We start from the raw sequence: 24,507 nt of genomic DNA, 5'->3' as shown, positions 1-24,507 counted from the left end.
TGCGTTGTGACCGCCATTTCCGACTGCGCATGCGCGGCCGGAACTCCGCCCCCACCTCCCCGCAACTCACAATGGGGCAGCGGATGCGCTGGAAAAATGCATCCGCTGCCCCAGTTGTGCGGCGCTTGCACAGTATGCGTCGGTATGTCCGGCCGACGCAGCGCGAAGGCCCCGTACCGACGCTAGTGTGAAAGTAGCCTAAGCAGACATCTGACTCTGGGGTCGACGCCATCCAGAGGTGGCGCTATAGAGTTATACAAACATTCATGCCCTATGGCCCGGATGTGGAAAACGTCAGTAATTTTATTCCTATATGCCCCAAAAATCTACCTATTTCCAAACCACTAATATAACTTAACTTTTAGTTATCATAGTAAAAGAGATATAAGAAATCTATGGCGGAGACTTCTATATCCACATAAAATCTCAGGGAAGTGTCACTATTCGTGCATGAATGTATCAGAAAGCATCGCTATATGAATTCAGTATGGATTGTTGTTATAGCAATCATCTAATAATTGTATAGATAAAAGATGGAGAACAGTATGAAATATTTCCGATGGCGGTACTATAGCGGATGATGCAGAGAGCAGAAAGAAAATATAAACTAAATCACAAAGCGCCCTACAAAGGACATAATTATAATAATAAACTAATAATAATACATTTTATTTATATAGCGCCAACATATTCCGCAGCGCTTTACAAATTATAGAGGGGACTTGTACAGACAATAGACATTACAGCATAACAGAAATACAGTTCAAAACAGATACCAGGAGGAATGAGGGCCCTGCTCGCAAGCTTACAGACTATGAGGAAAAGGGGAGACACAAGAGGTGGATGGTAATTCTGTAGTAATTGCCATAAAATATAATTAAACTGATATATCTCAATCTATATATAGTATATATATATATATAGTATATTGTAAGTAACAGAACAGTCAGGTTGTTTGAGACAGCGCAGATAAGACCTGTGCTGGATTTTCATGCTAAAACTACATCTCCCACAATCCCCGGATCTACAGCCTCGGTGTCGGACTAGAACCGACCAATCAGATATAACTTCCTGTTTTGCGTTCCAAAATGTATTGAAAACTTGGAACGCAGCGTAGACCGCGCGTTCTGATTGGCTGCTTTTAGTATCAGTAGCGTGCGGTCCATGCGATCGGTGCATGGGACCGAGAGCGGCCGGTGAGTTATTATGGTGTTTGTCAGAATAACGTGAACATAGCGCTGTACGAGAAATAAGCAATGTAACCTACGTTATGTGCACTACAATACCCAGCACGCTCTCAGCATTTGGTACTGGAGAATAGTCACTCCTCTGTTCCTCCTTGCTGATGGTTTCCACACATATACCATACTTTTTCAACTGCCAGTTTAGAGCCAGAAGGGAAAGACAGCAGTAAATATTTGTATCTATAATCACCAAGTGACAGAAATAATTTATTGGAAATGATGCATTATGTTTATATTTTGGGTTTTGCTTTTACGGTATTTATTTTGCAAAAAAATCATACAATTTCTGCTGCCATTTTCTGTCTTTCTTGAAGACTCGTTTTTTTCTGGTGTGAGACAAGCTGATTTTTTTCATGGTACCATTTTGGGGTGCATATGATGTTTTGATTTCTGTTCATAACATTTTTGGGGGCAAAATATGGAAAAACCTGACAGTTCTTGAGTTTGTATTTTTTTTCTTACATTTTTTGGTACATCTGTTTTTACACATTGAGATTCACTCAGGAGGCCCCTAGATATTCTATAAAAGGGTCAGGGCCGCGGTCACAACAGACACAGAGTCTGAGCCCCGGGGGGGAACGGATGCTAAAGCTGGTTCAGACTGCGGCTTCGGAGTCCACAATGCAGATTCGGAGTCCAGAGCAGGACTGGGTGCTGAAGCTGGTCCAGACAGTGTGGGTACTGGAACGTTACACCGGTATTGGGTTGAAGTTCATGCTGTGTCCTCCGCAGTACACGCCTGCGCAAGGCAATCTTGCCTTGCGCACGCGCAGTATGCTTTGCCCAACTGCGGGTAAAGCTGAAAAGCCTTAGTGCGCATGCGCCGGCGCAATATGTCCCGGAAGTATTTCGCTGTGTTACGGGACATAGTGCGCTGGCGCATGCGCACTAATGTTTTTCGGCTTTGCCCACAGTTGGGCAACGCATACTGCGCATGGCAAGATTGCCTTGCGCAGGCTTGTACTTCAGAGGACACAGTATGAAAGGTTAAGGAAAGGGTGAATGAAACACCCAAAAACCCCGCCCATATGACCGCAAACCTGTCCCACCAAATTCAGGTGACAGGTTCCCTTTAACAACTTGAAGACTAACTAAACACTAATATGGCTCAGGCACCTCCCTACAGGGGAATGTGCCTTAAATACTTCTCGTTTCCCAGCTTTTGGATAGGGGAACAGATCAGGAGTGCGTGCACAAACCCTTTAAGAATCGGGGATTGCTCGCATCCTAAGCACGCAGTCAGATCTGCACAGCGATCAGGTTCCTGGGGCGCTGGAGCAGAGGACACAGCTAGGCGATTGAGGTGGTGTCCCTGCCTAGGGAAGAGAGAGGACCCATGCAGGGACGCCGGCATAACACACTCTCATGTCAGGAGAGCCGTCGGCCAGTCCGAGCATTTGGTTGCGATCCTCGTCCAAGTTTGTGACTCTTCCCTTATTCAGAAGATGGTACGGAAGCTGTAAACGATCCCTTCTCGCGGTGGAGGTTGTCCGAAAATGGTAGAACTCAGGTCCTCAGTTGCCAAGGAAAACCAGACACCCCTTGATAACATTGCTCAGGCACCTATGGAGCTTCTTTAACTGCTTAGATGCCATATTTGCTTTTGGCCATAGCATCTAAAGGACAAACGACAGGGATTGGAGCTGGCGCTGACCTCGGGTGTCGCTGGAAAATGTCACCTTGCTATTGCTGGAGTTTAGAGTTTCCAGATGTCGTAAAAGTCAGGAAATTTATTACATATGTCTCTATTGATGGGGAAAAAAAAAAAATATATATATATGTATTTTTTTTATAGGAGAAAAAAAACAGCAGCAACATGGCATCCAAGACCCCCGAAGGGCCCATGCAAAAATCCAACCCAATTGTGTCTAATACACGCCCTAGCGAGAAGATCTGGACCCCGGTGGTTGCAGATGACATACAGTTCATCCTGCAGACTTTTTTTTTAATCTAATATTTTTATTAAACAGTAAGAAAAATATAAGTAGATTACATTGCTGTAAACAGTACATACATATGTTCTGCATTTTCAATAAACTTTTTAATCCCAAACCAGCTTCCCTCCCCTCCCCTCCCCCCCATCCCCGGAGACCCAAGAAGAACCACTCCGATCCTCCCAAACGTCTATCCTTAACCAAGAACAGGAAGGTGTCATGTCAATACTGCTCCCACGGGGGCAGAGTACCCAAAAAACTAGAAAACAATCTCCAGATCACGCCGACTTGAGCCAAGGATTCCACAACTTGTTGAAGAGGTCCATCTTGTTTCTTTTAGAATAAATGCTCTTCTCCAATGCCACGATATAGTCCACTTGTGTCATGAAATCACTTCTCGTTGGTGGCTCTACCCTTATCCAAAACTTAGCGATCAACTTTCGAGCAATAAACAGCAATCTTGCAATGACTATTTTGTACGAGTTATCAGTTACAATCTCCTCTACGTAACCCAATATGCATACCAAAGGATCCCGTGGTATCGAACATTTGTATGTTAGTCCCACTTTATTTAGCACCACGATCCAAAACGAGGATAACCTGGGGCACTGCCACATCATATGGAGGATACCCGCCTCGGACTGCGAGCACCTAGGGCATTCGGAGTTAGGTCTTAGACCAGCTTTATACAACATGTCCGGAGTTCTATAAGCCCTATGAATGACCAACAGCTGTGACAGCCTCCCAGGCTCACTCATCGAGATCCTGTGCACGTATTCCAATATTGAGTCCCACTGATCGCCGTCAATCACCCCCAGGTCTGCCTCCCACTTTGCTCTAGCTCTGATAGGGTGCCCCTCTAAAAAGGAAAATAGAAGAAATTCATATATTCCTGAGATCACCCCCTTCGTGCCTTCCCCTATGAGGATAAAATCTAGCATTAGATCCACCTGGATCTCCATAGGCCCCTTCTTACATTGTGCCCGATATGCATGAGAGATGCGGTTGTATTGGTACAATTCAGAGCTTGGCAGCTGAAATTCCTCCTGTAGTGTTTCAAAATTCTTAATTCTACCTTGGTGCAAAACTTGGCTTATCCGAGAGATTCCCGCTCCCTTCCAAACATGGAATCCCTCCATCTGTCTAAACTCCTGCAAGAGACAATTATTCCATATGGGCGAAAACCTAGTAAGTGTCCTCACACCCCTAATTCCTTTAACTTTGTCCCAAACCTTATGGATGAGCCTAACAGTGCAAAATTTAGTCCCCTTCTCTCGGAAATGCCCACCCTCCAAACCCTCAACTAGTACCCTTGACCCAATCAGTTTCCTCAGACTGCAGGGTGTCCGCTCCCAACCCGATTCCACACCCCATCCCCTAAAATGCTGACATTGTGAAGCCAAAAAATATAACCATGGGTTGGGCAGTGCCACTCCCCCCTCCGTCTTTGGTCTTTGTAGGATTTCCTGTTTAAATCTAGGACTTTTCCCTCCCCAAATCAGCTCGCCAAATTGAGATCTAATCCTCCGAAATCTATTCTGCGATATCCATATAGGGGAGTTGTGCAGCACGTAGAGAAGTTGCGGCATCACAATCATCTTTATTAGATTTATTCTACCAATGACCGATAGGTGTAACTTTTTCCACGCCTGAACCTTAATACGTATCTTCCGCAATAGTGGCGCCAAATTTAGTTCCTCAAAACTCGTCAGAGGCAACGCAATCTGAATCCCCAAATATTTAAATTTATCCACCAACCTCAACTTTGCATGAGATTCCCTCATAGCACTATTCTCATAATCCCCATCCACTAACATCATATTGGACTTTTCCCAATTGATTCTCAGGCCAGAGTAGCTCCCAAATTCTTCAATAATGGCCTCCGCCCCTGTCAGGGACTCCCCCGAATCCTCCAAGAAGAGCAAAATATCTGCGTATAACGCTACCTTCTCTTCCGAATCCCCGTACATAAATCCCCTCACCTCCCGGGAGCCTCTAATTTTTGCAGCAAGGGGTTCCACCGCCAGGGCAAAAAGCAGTGGGGACAAAGGACAGCCCTGTCTAGTCCCCCTAGACAAAGAGAAAGTCTCAGAGAGGACGCCATTCACCCTTACCTTTGCCACCGGGGAAGAATACAGCAGCCGCACCCATGAGATGAACCTAGGTCCAAACCCCAAACGTTCCAACACTGTCCACAGATAACTCCACTCCACACAGTCAAAGGCTTTGTGGGCGTCCAAAGATGCCACAACCCGTTTGCCAGCATTATCTGAAGGGATTTGTAAATTTAAGAACAACCTTCTCAGGTTGATTGCCGTTGACTTGTTAGGCATGAAGCCTGACTGGTCAGGGTGCACCAATTTGTCTATCACCCTACTCAACCTATTTGCCAAGGCTTTTGCCAAAATCTTAATATCGGCAGTCAATAGTGAAATTGGTCTATAGGATTCTGGCATCAGTGGATCTTTATCAGCCTTAGGGATAACCACCACTATAGCCTCTCTCATCGACAAAGGCAACTCCCCTCTTTCCAGCGAGCTATTGTACACCCCCACCAGCCTGGCCAACAGAGTTTCTTTCAAGGTCTTATAAACCTCAGCTGGAATGCCGTCCGCTCCCGGGGCCTTACCCCCCGCAACACCTGCCAAAGCCACCCCCAATTCCTCCTCCCCAATCGGTTCCTCCAATAATTCACACTCCTCTCTACTCAACCGGGGCATATCAATTTCTTCCAAGTACCTCTCCATATCCTCGGATCCCTTCTCCACACTGGACGTATATAATTTTCCATAAAATTTCCTGAACACTTCCAGGATCTGCTCCCCCTGAGTAACCAACGTTCCCTCCTCCGTCTTAATAGAGTAAACATGTGAAGAGTCTCTTTGCGCGGATGCCACTACCGAGAGCAAGTGCCCCACTTTCTCCCCCTCCGAGTAGAAAGTTTCTCTCTGGAAGGCCCTCAACCTCTCCGCCTTTTTCAAAAATAACTGATCGACCTCCCGCTGAGCTGCCCTCATACGACTCTGAGATTCCCCGGTACGATGTTCCCCCAATGCCGCCTCTGCTGCTTTCAACTCCTCTAGAACGCCCTGATCCCGCTCTTTGGTCCTTGTCTTATGTCTTGAGATATCCCTAAACAAAATTCCCCTTAAATAAGCTTTCATGGTGTCCCACACTACATGGCATTCCGCGCTCCCTTCATTAATTTTGAAAAATTCCTCTATCTCTACTCCCACCTTTGCCATGTCCAAAATTTGTAGCCAGACTGGGTGAATTTTCCAACCCGCCCTCCTCAAACCAACCTGACCTGACAACTTTAGAGAGACCCGAACTGGGCTATGGTCTGATAAAATCCTGGGATTATATTCCACCCCGTTTAACAGTTCGTTCATCCTATCGTTACCCAAGGCAACATCAATTCTTGACATCGAGCCGTATGTAGTCGAGTAACAGGAATAGGAATATGTATTGGCATTGCGGACCCTCCATAAATCAATCCAACCAATTTCTCTGAGATAGTTACCAAAGGGAGTGTCATTACCGTCCCTGCGCTGTGATGCGTGGTTACTCTTGTCCCAGTGGTCATTTGCTATATTGTTTACATCACCCACCACCAGAAGGGGGATCCCATCCCAACCTCTTATAGCCTCCAATATGTCCTGGATCTTCCTTCCAGAGTATGGCGGAGGTATATACAATGATACTATGCACATTAAACAGTCAAAGATTTTACACACTAGCAAAACGTATTGACCATCCGTATCAATTTTAACCTCCACTTCCTCAAATGGGGTATTAGTGTGAATTAAGACTGACACTCCCCTCGCGTAACTAGAGAACGTCGAATGATACGCCTTGCGCACCCACCGTTTCTGTAATATATCAACTTTTTCCTCCACTAGGTGGGTTTCTTGCAGGCAGATCACCGAGGGCCTCTGTTTCAGAAGATACTGAAATATTGCCGTGCGCTTAGTGGCGTCCGCTAACCCCCTAACATTCCAGCTTATAATATTAACGTCCCCTCCCATTTTCTAGAGAAAAAACAATGAGTTAGAGCAGTCTCCTTCAGGTCTCCCCCGACACCCCCCCACCCCCTCCCATCCCCCTTTCCCAACTTCCCCATCTAAAACTCAATAGAATTCAACTAGTACAAACTTTCTTTCTCTGTATGAGAACTGAGAGCTCTTGATACAACCTAGAACTGAGCCACTTGCAGTCCATCTCTCCCCCTCCCACCGCTATCAACATGAAATATTCTTTGCGCCGCCGAGCACATTATTTCAAACTTTTGGGTGCATTCTGTAAGACAAGTTCAAAAATCACCATCAGGGGGTATAAACAAATGAGTGACGAAGTCTCAGCGTCAGTCTCATCGGCTCCGATCCACGCCAATTTTCTTAGTATTGGTATCTAGCCAGTGCATAGCCTCCTCCGGGTTCTGGAAAAAATGAACACGGTCCAGCGCCACCACCCTGAGCTTAGCCGGGTATAACATCGAATATTTTAGGTCCAGGTCTCGGAGCCGCCTCTTGACCTCGCCGAACCTCATTCTCAGTTTCTGCACCGATGCCGAGTAGTCCGGATAAATGGAGATCCGATTTCCGTCTATGCTCAGTCCGTCACTGATCCTGGCCTTCCTTAGTAGGGTTTCCCGGTCCCGATAGTCCAAAATTTTTGCCAGCAGAGCTCGAGGGGGGGATCCAGGCGGCAGGGGCCGGGTGGGGACTCTATGGGCCCTTTCCACGGAAAAGTGGTTGGTAAGGTCTGCTCCTCCCACCGAGTTTTTGAGCCATGCCTCAATGTATTCCGTAGGATTATTCCCCTCCACCTTCTCCGGCACCCCAATTATTCTTAGATTGTTCCTACGGGAACGATTTTCCAGGTCATCTGTTTTAAATTCCAGTTCTGCAGTGCGCTGAATGTATCTCTTTTCTCTTTTCAACAGTTCATTTGTCTGATCTTCCACACTGCCCACGCGCTCCTCCACCACCTCCACTCTTTTCTCCACTTTACGCATAGCAGAATTAAGGGACTTCATTTCAACTGTTAAATCGTCTACCCTTAGGTTCAGCGCAGCCAGGGCAGATTTGCAGTGTATAACGACTGAGAAAATGTCCTGCAGTGTAGGTTCCCCCACGTTTGATTGCTGCGCACCCTCAGAGTCCTTAGCCTGCACTGGACTGGCGGTGGGTGACATGTTAGTTGTCTCTTGCATCTCCTGCCTCTTCCCTGGAGAAAGCCGCTCCTCCACCACACTGAGGGTGTCATCCCCTCCTCTCTCCTGTCTCTGCGGGACTTCCTCCTCATCTGGCCCCTCAGGGCCCAGCAGCAGGGCACCCCCCTCCTCTGTCCGAGCAAACCGCTCCAGCCTGGCGATTACCTCAAGCCTCCGGCGGTATGCGGTGCTGGCTCTGGCCGCCTCCTCCTCTGCCACGGCGCCATCTTGGATTTTCGCGCCAGCCGCGGGCGCTGACTGTCTTTTGCGCGGCATTACCGCTCTTCTCCTTTCGCTGCCTCCGGCACTCTCCTCCGTGCCCAGGGGTCCTGCGGAGCAACTTCGCCCGGTTTTCGGCGCTCGGCGGCGCCTTCAAGGGTGGGGATTTAGGAGCGGTGCGGGGAGAGAGATCCGTCGCACGTCCGCTCACATCGCTCGCTAGGCCACGCCCCATCCTGCAGACTTTAATGAAAAAGTTTGAGGAACTTGGAATGAAAAAGATGAAGGGCCAAGCAAAATCCAAAAAGGGTAATAAAGCAAAACGTTCGGATGAAATCAATAAGAAAATCGACAACCTGAAGACCAAGGAGGAGGCTCAGAAAACAGGTTGGACCTTTGCGGATCTCAAGAAACATCTGGCCATAGGGACTCATGAGGTCACCAAGGCCTTGGAGAAGAACGACCTGGACATGGTGATGGTGTGTAAGTCTGCAGAGCCGGAGATGATCACCAGGCACATCATAGAGCTCAGCTACAGCCGGGAGGTCCCTGCGTGTCAGCTGCCGCGGCTCAGCGAGAACGTGGCTCCAGCTCTCGGGATTAGGCATGTGCTGGCACTGGGCTTCCGAAAAAGCTCTGATGTGTTTAGAGAGCAAGTGTTAGCAATAATGGCACGAATCCCCCCTCTACATGTCCCTTGTCTACCGACCGAATGTGGGCAAAATGAAGATGTCTATGTTACAGTGGAAGATGATGGGTCGGAAGAGGAGGAAAGCGTTATTCTGACCCCCTCCAGAAAAGAAACCTTCTCCCCCCCCCCAGCGTCCGCCAGATGTGAAGCTGCAGGAACTAAAAGTTAAGAAGATCGTCCCAAACCGCCCCAAAAAGCAGAAATTTAAAGTAAAGAAATCGCTGATGAAAAAATATAAAACACTCTTCCTGGATCCATAAAAACACGGAGAAAAAAATAAGATGTTTCTTTATTATATTTCTAAACCTGCGACTACAGTTGTTGTGTTTTTTTATTTTATTTTTTTAAAGCTGGATTTCCAGGGATTGGAACAAAAACTGTTGTGTTTCCTTGTGTCGGGATGTATAATAAAACTGCTACAGATGTTGAGTAATTTTCCAAGGCGTTACCTTTTCTTCCCTCTATATTGATTAATACGAAAACCCAAGAGGAAAAAGAAATTAGTTCCTCCATTACTGACGGCCTTCATATTGGAACACGGAATCCCCAGATATCCTTTTCAAAGGTCTGTATTAAAACTTGGGTATTCCTATCTTGATGGCATATCGCTACAATATGATCAGTTGTGTCCTGCCTCTGGGAAGCCCACTGATCCTGGTCGCTGGCATCTCCACACCTTATGTCGTCAGCCTTCCTTTGGGCAGAAGATTCTCTGTGCAGACATGGACGGTGCAAGAAACTTAGTCCTGGGACTGCGTTAAACAGACATAGGACGGCCAAGCGTCCCTCCACTGCCACGTGCAGAAAGGTTCACGCATGTACCAGTAGCGGTATAGACAATACGTAGTTTGGGACACTGACCCCCAACATCACCTAATTGGACCATGGTGTTCTTTTAGAAAGAAGATGCTGAATCATGTACCGCAAACAACTTAAGACCCCCCCCCCCATACACATTAGATGGTAATTTGTCTGCCCGCCATCTGTCGTCTTTCCCATACACCGGAGCGCTCGATGCTACATGCGCGATGCACCACACACGGGCAGCACCCAAGACCAATGGTCCAGATAGAAATAAAAAATGGCAGCATGCACTATTCTGGTCCAGATTACAGACCCTTGTAGGGTATGCAATGACTACACGTCCGCATTTCAGATATGCGACTGGCCATTTTTTGCCTATATTGACCTCTAAATCTTGACTTTGACATCATTCACATGGACCATTTTCATCAGTTTGCTGGATCTGATTTTCATCCCTTTTTTGTGGCATTTCATTTTTGCAAAAAAAATCTATATAATTGTCTAAGGGTCACTTCCGTCTGTCTGTCCTTCTGTCTGTCACGGATATTCATTGGTCGCGGCCTCTGTCTGTCATGGAATCCAAGTCGCTGATTGGTCGCGGCAAAACAGCCAAGACCAATCAGCGACGGGCACAGTCCGGTGGAAAAATGGCCGCTCCTTACTCCCTGCAGTCAGTGCCCGCTCCATACTCCCCTCCAGTCAGCGCTCACACAGGGTTAATGGCAGCGCTAACGGACCACATTATGCCGCGGGTAACGCACTCCCTTAACGCTGCTATTAACCTTGTGTGACCAACTTTTTACTATTGAGGCTGCCTATGCAGCCTCAATAGTAAAAAGATCTAATGTTAAAAATAATTAAAAAAAATAAAAAATCGTTATATACTCACCGTCGGCCCCCGCATCCAGAACCGGCCTTTACCGCTCCTCGCGACGCTCCGGTGACCGGTCCATGCATTGCAGTCTCACGAGATGATGACGTGGCGGTCTCGCGAGACCACTACGTCATCATCTCGCAAGACCGCAATACACCGCGCGACCAATCAGCGACATTGCCAGTGGATTTAAATCCCGTTTCGCTGATTAGTAGCGCCCAGCTGCCGTGTGCGACCAGTCAGCAACATTGGCGCGGGATTTAAATCCCGCTTCGCTGATTGGTAGCGCCCAGCCGGTGTGCGCGACCAATCAGCGACATTGGCGCGGGATTTAAATCCTGCTTCGCTGATTGGTAGCGCCCAGCCGGCGCACGTGACCAATTGGCGACATTGGCGTGGGATTTAAATCCTGCTTCGCTGATTGGTCGCGACCAATCAGTGTCATTGCCGCGGGATTTAAATCCTGCTTCCCTGATTGGTCGCGACCAATCAGCGACATTGCCGCGGGACTTTTTACTATTGAGGCTGCCTATGCAGCATCAATAGTAAACTGATGTAATGTTAAAAATAATAAAAAAACAAACCTGCTATTCTCACCTTCCGTAGTCCGACGATGCGCTTGCGCCGGCCGCCATCTGCCGTTCCCAGAGATGCATTGCGTAATTACCCCGAAGACTTAGCGGTCTCGCGAGACCGCTAAGTCATCTGGGTAATTTCGTAATGCATCCTGGGAACGGAAGATGGCGGCAGCCGCGCTTCTCGGCACGGTGTGATATACTGCGTGGGCTGTGCTATATACTACGTGCCCTGTGTTTTATACTGCGTGGGCCGTGTTATATACCGCGTGGCTGCTATATATTATATACTCTATGGGCTGTGCTATATACTACGTGCCCTGTGTTATATACTGCGTGGGCTGTGTTATACACTGCATGGCTGCTATATACTACATGGGCAGTGTTATATACTGCGTGGGCTGTGTGATATACTGCGTGGGCTGTGTGATATACTGCGTGGGCTGTGTGATATACTGCGTGGGCTGTGTGATATACTGCGTGGGCTGTGTGATATACTGCGTGGGCTGTGTGATATACTGCGTGGGCTGTGTTATACACCGCGTGGCTGCTATATACTACGTGGGCAGTAATATATACTACATGGGCAGTGTTATATACTACGTCACCTGTGTTATATACTGCTTGGCTGCTATATAGTGCGTGGGCTGTGTTATATAGTACGTGGGCTTGGGCTGTGTTATATACTGCGTGGCTGCTATATACTAAGTGGGCTGTGTTATATACTACGTCGCCTGTGTTATATACTGCGTGGCTACTATATACTGCATGGGCTGTGTTATATAGTACGTGGGCTGTGTTATATACTGAGTGGGCTGTGTTATATACTGCGTAGGTTGTGTTATATAGTACGTGGGCTGTGTTATATACTGCGTGGGCTGTATTATATACTGCGTGGGCTGTGTTATATACTGTGTGGGCTGTGTTATATACTGCGTGGGCTGTGTTATATACTGCGTGGCTGCTATATAGCGCATGGCCTGTGGTATATACTGTTTGGGCTGTGTTATATACTGCGTGGCCACTGATATATACTGCGTGGCCTGTATTAACGTATTGGGTATTCTACAATATGTATGTATGTATGTATATAGCAGCCACATAGTATAGAGCACAGGCCACATAATATTTGCTATATACTACGCGGCCTGTGCTATATACTATGTAGGTGCTATATACCCACTGAAAAATAAGAGGCAGCACTCAGACGATACAAGGATGGCGACCACGTGCTGTCCGTTTTCATGGCCGCATTGATTTCGGTGGGCAAGTTTGAGCCGTAAGTTAGATAACAAAAGACAAACAGAATAACCGTATGCACTACTGGTGAAATGGTGCTAAGGTTAGGTTCCCACACCTTAAGACAGTATAATGAAAAGAACCTAGCACTCAACTTGATGCTTTTAGTGCATAATTTATTGTAGTAGTACCCAAACGTTTCGGTCCTTCATAACGGACCTTCATCAGTAAACGTACTAGTAAGTGGAAAATGAGACCATAGGGTCATGGGGCACTAAAAGAGCAGCGTCTTTAGAGTAAGGCCGGATAGGTATGGTAATACTAAATTAGCAGAGGAGAGTGAAGCCGCTGACAGACGCGGTGTCCACCGCTGGTCTGTCAGCGGCTTCACTCTCCTCTGCTAATGGTCTCATTTTCCACTTACTAGTACGTTTACTGATGAAGGTCCGTTATGAAGGACCGAAACGTTTGGGTACTACTACAATAAATTATGCACTAAAAGCATCAAGTTGAGTGCTAGGTTCTTTTCATTATAGATAACAAAAGACAGACATGTCTACAGATTTTTATTTTTTTTGCATACACACAGACCCCCAAAAAACCCATGGACAAGTGAACAGCTCTATAGACTGATACGTCTGCTTTTCATGTACTTATAACATCCCGGTTTTTCTTGGGTAGGACACGTGTAGAAACAAACCTCTGAACTAGGCCTTAAAGAGACACATTGAAGACCACAGGTGGACACGTTCTCTGGCTACAGTAGAAATGCATAATGTCCCCCTGTGAATTTTAATATTGGAGGCCCTGTGTAAACTGACCGGCGATGCAGCCCATAAATGTCAACTTTTTTTTTTTTTGTTGCATTTTCCCTATAGATTTCATAATGCACAAAGAATGTCATAAAAACAAAACCCAAAATACTATACATTTCTGCCTTTTTCACTAGAATTCTTTTTGACGTTTTTCATTAAAGGGGTAGTCCAGGTTTTTCATGAAAGTCTGCAGTCCTTGTATGTGACTGCAGACCTGTGAAACCTCACAGCATTTGCAGCGCGTGCTGTGAGGACCCTCCAGTGCCAGCTGCGAGACCGCGGATGTGACCACAAGTATGCGACAGCCATACTTCCTGCCATACAAGTGAAATGAGCGAGGCCGTGCACATCTAGTCTGACTGTGGCAACACTGGAGAATCCTCACAGCGCGCATGGTGCACGATGTGAAGTTTCACAAGTCTGCAGTCACATACAGTGGCATGTAAAAGTCTGGGCACCCCTGGTCAAAATTACTGTTATTGTGAACAGTTAAGCGAGTTGAAGATGAAATAATAATAATAATAAATAATTTCTCCTTCGCCTCATTGGGGGACACAGACCATGGGTGTATGCTGCTGCCACCAGGAGGCTGACACTAAGTAATACAAAGAAAAAGTTAGCTCCTCCCCTGCAGTATACACCCTCCTGCTGGCTCCCAGCTAACCAGTTCTTGCTTAGTGTCCGTAGGAGGCACACGGACGGGTCTGCTATTCAGACCCAAAGAACTTTTTTTTACCGTTTTTTACTTTTTACTACGGTCGAATGGGGCGACGGATTCTTTCATGTTCCGATCTCCTCGAACCATCAACAGGCGAGCACGGGAGTTTTACCTCTCCGTATCCTCTCCTGCGACGTGGGAAGCCACTGCCTGAGCTGATTTTAGGGGCGACGGGCCCCTTCAAGGGCACCGATCTCCCCCCTCCCTTATCAGACGAGCACTGGAGTTTCACCTTCAGTATCCTCTTCTGCAGCCAGGCCTATAGCCGGACATTCAGCCCTGTCCACCAGGTTTTACCCTCGGCTGTACAGAGGCACCTTCCAACGTGGCGTCCGAGCAGCCCCCACTGCATCACCACTGAAAAAGCGGATGATGGAAGGAGGCAGACGGTTCCTCTCCACCCCTCTTCTGCAGGGATGGTGGATGGAGGCTCCCCAACCCTGCACCGTCCTATCTACCCGGGCACAGCTCCTACCTGCAGCATCTGCCACCCCCTCCATATTGGGGTAAGTGCTCCGTGAGATTTGGGTTTTCCGGCGGTCAGAGGAGGGCTCCATAGCGACTGGGTCCCCATAGAGCTTCGCGGCACTTTTCCCCTCAGTCTGCGGGTGCGCGCCGGCCGAAGCCATAAATTTAGTCCCCGGCTTCGGCCCTGTTTAGGCCGCATCCCGGGAAGCCCCGCCCACTGCTTGCTCCCTTCTAGCGGCTCCGCCCCCCTATTCAGGCGCTTCTCGTTCCAGACGAGATCTCGGCGGCCATCTTCTTCCTCCTCCATTGCGGTCACTATTTCTTCTGGAGGGGGCTGCGGCCGGCGGTTTTTCAGCGCTGAAGTCAGCGCTATTCCAGACGGGGGACTCAGAACCTGAGTAAGGTGAATCGCCCCAATATCTCCCCCCCCGGCACGCATCCCGGCAGCATTAAGGGACTAGCTTTCCCTGTTTTTTATATACTTAAAGGGAACCTGTCACCCCGTTTTTTGAGATTGAGCTATAAATACTGTTAAATAGGGCCTGCGCTGTGTGTTCCTATAGTGTATGTAGTGTACCCCGATTCCCCATGTATGCTGAGAAATAACTTACCAAAGTCGCCGTTTTCGCCTGTCAATCAGGCTGGTCAGGTCGGGAGGGCGTGGTGACATCGCTGGTTCTTCCTCAGCTTTACGTTGGTGGCGTAGTGGCGTAGTGGTGAAGACACAGCGCGCGATCTGCGCTGTCATCCCTTTCGTCGGTGGGGGCGGCCATCTTCCTGGGGCCGCGCGTGCGCAGATCGAGTGCTCTGCTGCACGGGGCTTCAGGAAAATGGCCGCGGGATGCCGCGCGTGCGCATTAGAGATCGCGGCGGCCATTTTCCCAAAGCCGAGATGCAAACTCGGGTCACATCCCCAGCATTCTCTGCTCTGCCAGAAGCCGGTCTCCTTTTCCTTAGTACTTAATCAGGCCAGTAGGCACTGGTCTTAAAGGCACATGGCAAGTATGCCCTCGTCTTAAAGGCACATGACCAGCATCCCTGGTCTTAAAGGAGCATGACCAGCATTCTTGTTCTTAAAGGCACATTACCAGCTTTGCTGGTCTTTAAGGCACTTGTTCCAACATTCCTTTCATGACCAGTATTCCTGGTCTTAAAGGCACGTGACCAGCATGCCCTGGTCTTATAGACTCGTGACCAGTATCCCCTGGTCTTAAAGACACGTGTCCAATATACCCTGGTCTTAAAGGCACATGACCAGTATGCCCTTGTCTTAAAGGCACGTGACCAGTATTTCCTGGTCTTAAAGGCACATGACCAGTATGCCCTGGTCTTAAAGGCACGTGACCAGTATCCCCTGGTCTTAAACGCTATAACCAGTATGCCCTGGTCTTAAAGGCACATGACTAGTACGTCCTGGTTTTTCAAGGCCATGACCAGTATGCCCTGGTCTTAAAGGCACGTGACCAGTATCCCCTGGTCTTAAACGCAATAACCAGTATGCCCTGGTCTTAAAGGCACATGACTAGTACGTCCTGGTTTTCAAGGCACATGACCAGTATGCCCTGGTCTTAAAGGCTCATGTCCAGTATGCCCTGGCTTTTAAAGGCACACGACCAGTATGCCCTGGTCTTTAAGGCACGTGACCATTATGCCCTGGACTTAAAGGCTCAGGACCAGTACGCCCTGGTCTTAAACGCAAATGACCAGCATACCCTGGTTTTAAGGGCACATGACCATTATCTCCTGGATTTCAGCATGCCCTGCTTTTAAAGGCACATGAACAGTATGTCATCTTACAAAAGGCACAAGACCAGTATTCCCTGGTCTTAAAGGCTCATGGCCAGTAACCCCTAGCCTTAAAGGCGCATGACCAGTATTTACTGGTCTTAAGGGCACATCATCTATCCTAAGCTGGTCACCCTAACTGAGCTCTGGAGCACTCACATGCTCCCTCTCCTACAATGGGAGCCGTCGGCTAGCAGGGGCCGCAAGTATTCTAGAAAAACGTACAGGTTCTAGAAAATCTCCATCAACATTTGACGGTGATGCACTGGAAGACCTCTAAGTAGGATACCATACCTGGTCGGAATTTTATGGGCGACGGGTCCCTTAAAGGGCTCCGATTTCCCCCCACACCTTCAACAGACGAGCACACGGAGTGTCGCCTCCATGTATCTTCTTCTGCATCCAGGTCTATCGCCACAACCTGCCCTGTCCACTCAGAAACCTCAATTCTGGGGATGTGGCGTCCACATTTGTGGCGTCCCAACAAGGAGGTTTTCCCCCCTTTGTATCAGATGCAAGAAAGTGGACGATTCCTCTCCACTTCCCTGTTAAGAAGATGGTGGATCGAGGTTTTTTCCTTATTTTCTTCTCTGCACGACGATGGCAGAGACCTGCTGGTTACAGTCCCGCATTCTGTCACTTGGCAGACTTGCCGGGCAGAATTTCTTGCGGTATTCCTACCAGTATCCTAGCCGGTGTATCATCAATTAAGATTCCACAGACGGTCGGATAGAAAATCTAGTTCGTTCCATCTTGTGGTTTCGGGTTCAGCGCTCTACCCTTCCTTAGCCGCCACATGGGTTGCTTGACCAAAGGGAGAGAATGAAAGTCTCCGGGTCCCAGACCTTATCTACTTCGTTCCACAGTATAGCTGGCCAATCAAATCTTCTGAGCGGGAGACTAGCAAGGGATCGTATCTCTTCTTCAGGCTCAACCAGCAGTGGAAGCATTGGCCAGGACAGTCTAGATCTAAGGGATCTTGGTTCCAAAATGGAGGGAATGAAAAGTATCTCCATTCCTGGACCCCAAACTTCTAACAACCTTTGACAGGGCCCTTTCTTTTTTCGGATGGAGTTCCTCCGCTCAGCCACTACTTCAACAGAGAAACGTGGTTGTTTTCTGGCATCCATCGTCATTCGGGATTCTTACCCTCACATACCTATTTCTCCTCTCCACTATAATCTCTTCGCCTTTCCATTCGCGAACAGTATTTTCACGACCTGGCCCTTCTGCCTGGCTACCACACCAGAGTGGTCGCAAGGGTCATGACGGTTGTCATGTTCTTCTGGCACCTTAGAAGCATGGTCGTCCTGCCCTATTTGGTCGACTTTGTAGCCGCTCTCCTAGGACTACGCTGAGTCGTCCATATCACTTGCAATTACCTCTCTATTGGGCTAGCAGCTAAACTTAGACAAGTTTTTTTCCCTCATTCTCAGCCCAGCAGATCCTCTTTGAGGATGATCCTGCCCAAGAAGGATGGTTATTCTCTCTCGGGTCTAGGTCGTGGCCCTTCTACAGGGAGCTTGCGCACTCGATCTCTCATTCCCTCGGTTCTTTCAATTCGCTAGGAGGGTTCTGAGGGAAAGGACGTCTACGGAAGCAGTTTCCTTCGCTGCGCTCGTTTTCTGCAAGTCAATCAGGCTCTCAAAGGGTAGTCTCTGAGCTCCTTTCTCTTCCAGAGCCTTCTCCTGGCCCAAGGGCTATTGGGAGATACCATTGCCAGTTTTCTTCTCCCGATCATCTCTCTGTAGATCCGAACGGTACGGCTATTCCTTCAGCAGGCCCTCTGCCTTCTGGCGGGTCTTCAGTTGGATAATGTCTCGGCTGTGCCCCAAGTTAGCCATCTAGCAAGTACCCTCAGTCAAGCGCCATGGCTAAGGTACCTCGCACTCTCTGATGGGCCGAGTTCTATCTTCGGTGATCTCAACAGTACATTCCCTGGAGTAGAACACTGGACGGCAGACATATTCAGCCGTCCGGGTTTTTCCTCAAGTGAGTGGGAACTTCACTCGGAAATCTTCCATCGGACCTGCCTTCACTGGAGTACTCCAGAGGTAGTTCGGATGGCGTCCAAGCTGAACGCCAATGTACTCCAGTTCATGGTTTGGCCTCGCGATCCAAGACCATTGCAGTGCATGATCTATTCTTCCATGGTACCAATTTCCATAACCCCTCTTCCACTACGTCTGAAACCTTTTCGGAAGCGGGTAGGGCCCCAGTGATCCCGGGAGACCCGCACTGACCATGTCAGGTTTTTTTTCTCGCTTGCGGTACTAGTATTTTTCCAGCTTATTGTCTCAAGCTGGAAATATGGTCTTTCTTGCAGGCCTCAACCTGTAGTTCTTCCCTACTGCGTACCGTTAAATCCGTGGGACCTTAATGGTCCTGGGCATCTTACAGTGGACTCCTTTTCTGATCCGGATAGACTTTTCTATCAGGGAGGGTCTCTCCCATTCTTTCTCTGCATTCTTGTCCTCCTGATGAGTCTTCAGATCTCGACGCTGTGTTCTTTATCTTTTTTCCTTATTACCTTCAAGGCAAGGTTGCCCTCTAGCCATCCCCTTCCCTCGTTGCCAAGGGGTATTATATCTCCACTGTTGCAGGGGCATCGTCCTCTCATCTCCTTCGGCTCTAGTCCACAAAGCGGAATGGGTTCTCCATAATCTGGAAGAAGCGAGTGCTCCGAGTGGGTACGTATCGAGGACGACGTCCTTCCAAAGGTTGGACATTTTACTCGGGTTTTTCGATGGTAAGTAGACTTCCTGACGGTCGCAGGAAGGGTTTAGCCGTTTTTCTTCGGCCACGTTAGCCTGGTGGATTCTTTTCTCCATCCAGGAGTCCTTTCGCGCTAGATGCCAGCCTATCTCCCTGTCTGAGGGCTCTAGGCGCCAGACGTCGGCAAGCACGACCGCAGGCTTGCGAATTCCTCCAGGCCGCATGCATTCTTGAAGCACTATAATTCACTCACTTCCACAGATGTGAGTCTGGGCAGGTGGACTTTGCAGGCCGCGGTGGCGCACTTGTAATTAGCGGCTACACGGCCTGAAGTGATGTTGTCCCCACCCAGGGACTGCTTTGGGACGTCCCATGGTCTGTCTCCCCCAATGAGGCGAAGGAGAAATAGGGATTTTTGTGTACTCACCGTAAAATCCTTTTCTCCGAGCCATTCATTGGGGGACACAGCTCCCACCCGGTTATTAGCTTATGCTTTGTTTTTATCTTTTGATATGTTATACTCTTATATATAATGTGACATGCTTTACGCTTATATGTCGTTATTGATCTACTGCTTTTGCACCGAATTGGTTAGCTGGGAGCCAGCAGGAGGGTGTATACTGCAGGGGAGGAGCTAACTTTTTCTTTGTATTACTTAGTGTCAGCCTCCTGGTGGCAGCAGCATACACCCATGGTCTGTGTCCCCCAATGAATGGCTCGGAGAAAAGGATTTTACGGTGAGTACACAAAAATCCCTATTTTTGAGGGTTTTTCATCCATTTTTCCTTTGAAAATCATACCAGTTCTGTGAGATTCCTGGGTCATCTTGCATCCTTTGCTATTTTGAGGTCTAGCCACAGATTTCTATGATGATCAGATCAGGGGACTGTAAGGGCCATTGTAAAACCTTCAGGTTGCACCTTTTGAGGTTGTCTATTGTGGATTTTGACGTGTGTTTATGATCATTATCCATTTCTAGAATCCTTCCTCTTTTCAACATCAACTTTTTTACAGATAGTGTTATGTTTGCATCAATTTGTTCAAATGTAATTGAATTCATTCTTCCCTTTACCCCTGAAATGTTCCCCGTGCCATTGGCTGAAACACAACCCCAAAGCATGATTGAACTACCTCCGTGTTTAATGGTTGGCAAGATGGTTTATTTTTTTTCCTCCACACATACCTTTGATCATTGTGACCAAAGAGCTCTACTTCATTGGTCCACAGGACTTGTTTCCAAAATGCATCAGGCTTGTTTAGATGATCTTTTGCGAACTTCTGACTCTGAATTTGATAGTGAGGACACGGGAGAAGTTTTCTTCTGATGACTCTTACATGAAGGCCATATTTGTGCAGGTGTCTCTGAACAGTAGAACAATGTACCACAACTCCAGAATCTTCTAAATCTTTCTGAAGGTCTTTTGCAGTCAAGCGAGGGTTCTAATTTACCTCTTTAGCAATCCTACGAGCAGCGCTCACTGAAATTTGACTTGGTTTTCCAGACCTTATCTTGACCTCCACTGTTTCTGTAAGCTGCCATTTCTTAATTACATTTTGAACTGAGGAAAGAGCAACTTAAAAACGCTTTGCTCTCTTCTTATAGCTTTCTCCTGCTTTGTGGGCCTCCACCATTTTCATTTTCATAGGCTAGGCAGCTGCTTAGAAGAACCCATGACTGCTGTTTTAGCAAAAGGTTAGAGGAGGCTGGGTTTTTATAAAAGCTGGGAAATTTTCATCACCTGGCCTTTCCTAACCATAATGGTGAACATTGAATAAGGTTTCAGACCTTAAAAGTTATCTGAGCACACAAATCTCCAAGAGTGCCCAAACGTTTGCATTGGCCCACTTTCCGTTTTGTAATTTTTGTTTACATTTTTTTTTTTAAATTTTTTGCCTAAAATACAAATGAAATGTGTGATCTTTAACTTTAGACATTTTAGAGGTCATTTCATCTTCAACTTGCTTAACTGTTGGCAATAACCGTAATCTTCACCAGGGGTGCACAAACTTTATATGCCACTGTAGAGTGACTGTAGAATTTCCTAATATATCTGGACAACCCCTTTTAAATTATATGGTAAAATGAATGGTGTCATCCAGAACAACTAGGTCTTCAAATAAAACAAGTCCCAAGACATTTTTTTGGTGGGAGGTTCAGTCATACGACCAAATAAATTAAAGTGAGATGAGACCGCAGTGCACGGACTGGCCGGCAGCTCTAATGAATTGAGCGTGCAAGCTGTATAGAAATACATGACGCGGTCAGGCTCGGGTCAGGACAGCCGCCGGCCAGTCTGAGCATTACGTTGTGATCCTCACCCAAGTTAGAGACTCTTCCCTTTTTCAGAAGATGGTACACCTGGAAACAGGATCATTGAACTCAGGCCCTTAGTTGCCAAGGAAGACCAGATACCCCTTTGTACCATTGGCTCCTATGGAGCTTCTTCCTTTTTTTAACTGCTTAGATGCCTTGTTTGCTTTTGGCCATAGCATCTAAAGGACAAACAACCGGGATTGGAGCTACTCATAACCTCAGGTGTTGCAGAAAAATGTCAGCTTCCTACTTATGGAGTTGAGTTGAGTTGAATTACATATTCCTCTACTAATCAAAATATATATTTCTTTTTTTTTCTAGGGCAAAAAATAGCAACAACATGGCAGCCAAGACCCCCAAAGGGCCCATACGGAAATCAAAGCCAATTGTGTCGAAGACGTCTCTAAACAGCCCATATGAGAAGATCTGGACCCCGGTGGTTGGAGATGACATGCAGTTCATCCTCCAGACTTTACTGAAAAAGTTTGAGGAACTTGGACTAAAAAAGATAGAGAACCATACAAGATTATCAAAGGGCAAAAAGGGTAAAAAAGGAAAACTTTCTGATGGAAACAAAGAGAAAGTCGCCGACACAGAGATCCCGGAGGAGAAGGAGGCACAGAAGACAGGTTGGACTTATGCAGATCTCAGGAAACAGCTGGCCATAGGGATTAATGAGGTCACCCGGGCCCTGGAGAAGAATGACCTGGACATGGTGATGGTGTGTAAGTCTGCAAAGCCGGAGATGATCACAAGGCACATCATAGAGCTCAGCTACAGCCGGGAGGCCCCTGCGTGTCAGCTGCCGCGACTCAGCGAGAACGTGGCTCCAGCTCTCGGCCTGAAGTCTGTGCTGGCACTGGGCTTCCGAAAAAGCTCTGATGTGTTTCGAGAGCAAGTGTTAGCGATAAAGGCACGAGTTCCCCCTCTACATGTTCCTTGGCTACCGACCGGACTTGGGCAAATTGAAGATGTCTGTGTTTCAGTGGAAAACTCTGAATCTGAAGAGGAGAAAATCGTTATTCCTACTCCCTCCAGAAAACGGAAATTCTCCCCCTCTGAGCGTCCGCCAGATGTGAAGCTGCAGGAGCTAAAAGTTAAGAAGATCGTCCCAAACCCAAAAAAGAAGCGTAAAGTTAAAGTAAAGAAATCGCTTGTGAAAAAAATGACAAAAACTCTTCCTGGATCCATGAAAAAAACGGAGAAAAAATAAGATGTTTGGTTTTTTTTTTAACCTGCAACTGCAGTTTTTTGTTTTTTTTATGAATTTTCAGGGATTGGAACAAAAACTGTTGTTTCCGTGTGTCAGGGTGTATAATAAAACTGCTACAGATGTTTTCCAAGGTGTTACCTCTTCTTCCCTCATAACCAACTGTATTAATTAATAGCAAAACCCAAGCAGAACAAGAAATTTGTTCTGCCCTCAATTATTGACGGCCTTCATATTGGAACACAGCATCCCCAGAAATCCTTTTCAAAGGGCTGTATTAAAACTTGGATATCTTATCTTGATGGCATATCGCTACAATATGATCAATTGTGTCCTGCCTCTGAGACACCCACTGATCCTGGTTGCTCCACTGCACAGAGAACTGTGGGAGGTGAGCTGTGATATCACCTATTGTGTATGGTGGATCCTGTGTTATCTACTGTATGTAGAGGTGTTATCCGTCATTATACAGGAGGAGGAGGTGAGCTGTGACATCACCTATTGTGGATGGTGGATCCTGTGTTATACACCTCTATGTACAGTAGATATTGTGTATGGTGGATCCTGTGTTATCTACTGTATATAGAGGTGTTATCCGTCATCGCAGAGGAGGAGGTGAGCTGTGACATCACCTATTGTGTATGGTGGATCCTGTGTTATCTACTGTATATAGAGGTGTTATCAGTCATTGCACAGGAGGAGGAGGTGAGCTGTGACATCACCTATTGTGTATGGTGGATCCTGTGTTATCTACTGTATATAGAGGTGTTATCAGTCATTGCACAGGAGGAGGAGGTGAGCTGTGACATCACCTATTGTGTATGGTGGATCCTGTATCTACTGTATATAGAGGTGTTATCAGTCATTATACAGGAGGAGGAGGTGAGCTGTGACATCACCTATTGTGAATGGTGGATCCTGTGTTATCTACTGTATATAGAGATGTTATCAGTTTTTGTACAGGAGGAGGAGGTGAACTGTGATATCACCTATCGTGATGTTGTTATTTTTTGTGATTTGGAGCCAGGTGAGGGCTTACATTATGCGTGCCGAACTGGCGTTTTTAATTCTACCATTTTGGTGTGGATATAGTCTTTTGATCCCCCATTATTCCATTTTAATGCGTTTTGACTTTGTTTCCTGCTATGCCGTTTACCGATCAGATTAATTCTTTTCATAGCTTGATAGATCGGGCGATTCTGAATGCGAAGATAGCAAATAAGTGTATATTTTAATTGTTTTATTTTGGATGGGGCAAAAGGGGGGTATTTTGAACAAAACATTTTTTTTACTTTTAACTTGCTTCAATTGTCTCCAAAGGAGACTATAAGCTGCAATAACATGAGATAATCAGATCGGCTGTGTGTATGAGCGCTGACCACCAGGGAGAGAGCTTGTCCAGGGTTGTGTGGGCACGGTTGAATGAATAACAGTCCTCTAGCATTGGTGCTGATCCTGAACCATCATACTAACAGCCCTTGTATGAGCTAACTCTGTGCTTGGCTGTTTGTATCAGATACGTTCTGTATTTAGGCTGGGGAGGGACAGTTGCAGGAGCAGAGAGAGTGGCAGAATACGCTCTCTAGGCAGGGCTTAGGGCTTTGTAGTCCATTGCTAAATATACACTGCTCAAAAAAATAAAGGGAACACTTAAACAACAGAATATAACTCCAAGTAAATTAATCTT

The 24,507-nt window shown here is 47.1% G+C and overlaps 2 protein-coding genes across 3 annotated transcripts; both read left to right on the top strand.

Moving 5' to 3' along the window:
- Positions 1–1,128: 1,128 nt before the first annotated feature.
- LOC138641799 (ribonuclease P protein subunit p38-like) lies at positions 1,129–22,947 on the top strand. 2 transcript variants are annotated; one of them, XM_069729453.1, is made up of 2 exons: positions 1,129–1,196; positions 21,932–22,947. In XM_069729453.1, the coding sequence occupies exons 1-2, from the start codon at positions 1,165–1,167 to the stop codon at positions 22,821–22,823; spliced, it is 924 nt and encodes a 307-aa protein (XP_069585554.1). In that variant the 5' UTR covers positions 1,129–1,164; the 3' UTR covers positions 22,824–22,947. The 2 variants fall into 2 exon arrangements, with proteins under 2 accessions (XP_069585554.1, XP_069585555.1); XM_069729454.1 differs by lacking the exon at positions 1,129–1,196 and adding an exon at positions 3,045–3,213.
- LOC138642253 (ribonuclease P protein subunit p38-like) lies at positions 8,861–9,563 on the top strand. The gene is made up of 2 exons (XM_069730311.1): positions 8,861–9,388; positions 9,435–9,563. The coding sequence occupies exons 1-2, from the start codon at positions 8,861–8,863 to the stop codon at positions 9,561–9,563; spliced, it is 657 nt and encodes a 218-aa protein (XP_069586412.1).
- Positions 22,948–24,507: the final 1,560 nt, after the last annotated feature.

The sequence above is a fragment of the Ranitomeya imitator genome, chromosome 6 (assembly GCF_032444005.1).
Source record: "Ranitomeya imitator isolate aRanImi1 chromosome 6, aRanImi1.pri, whole genome shotgun sequence".
Lineage (NCBI taxonomy): Eukaryota > Metazoa > Chordata > Amphibia > Anura > Dendrobatidae > Ranitomeya > Ranitomeya imitator.
Note: the sequence above shows the minus strand (reverse complement) of the source record. Positions and strands in the feature narration are given on the sequence as shown.

What these genes read in the sequence shown, in the direction of transcription:
- LOC138641799 (XM_069729453.1), top strand. Translation starts at nt 1,165, where the DNA reads ATGCGATCGGTGCATGGGACCGAGAGCGGCCG. An exon ending in CATGGGACCGAGAGCGGCCG is followed by an intron (nt 1,197 to 21,931) that starts GTGAGTTATTAT and finishes TTTTTTTTCTAG; the next exon opens with GGCAAAAAATAGCAACAACA.
- LOC138642253 (XM_069730311.1), top strand. Translation starts at nt 8,861, where the DNA reads ATGAAAAAGTTTGAGGAACTTGGAATGAAAAAGATGAAGGGCCAAGCA. An exon ending in GGTCGGAAGAGGAGGAAAGC is followed by an intron (nt 9,389 to 9,434) that starts GTTATTCTGACC and finishes CCCCCCCCCCAG; the next exon opens with CGTCCGCCAGATGTGAAGCT.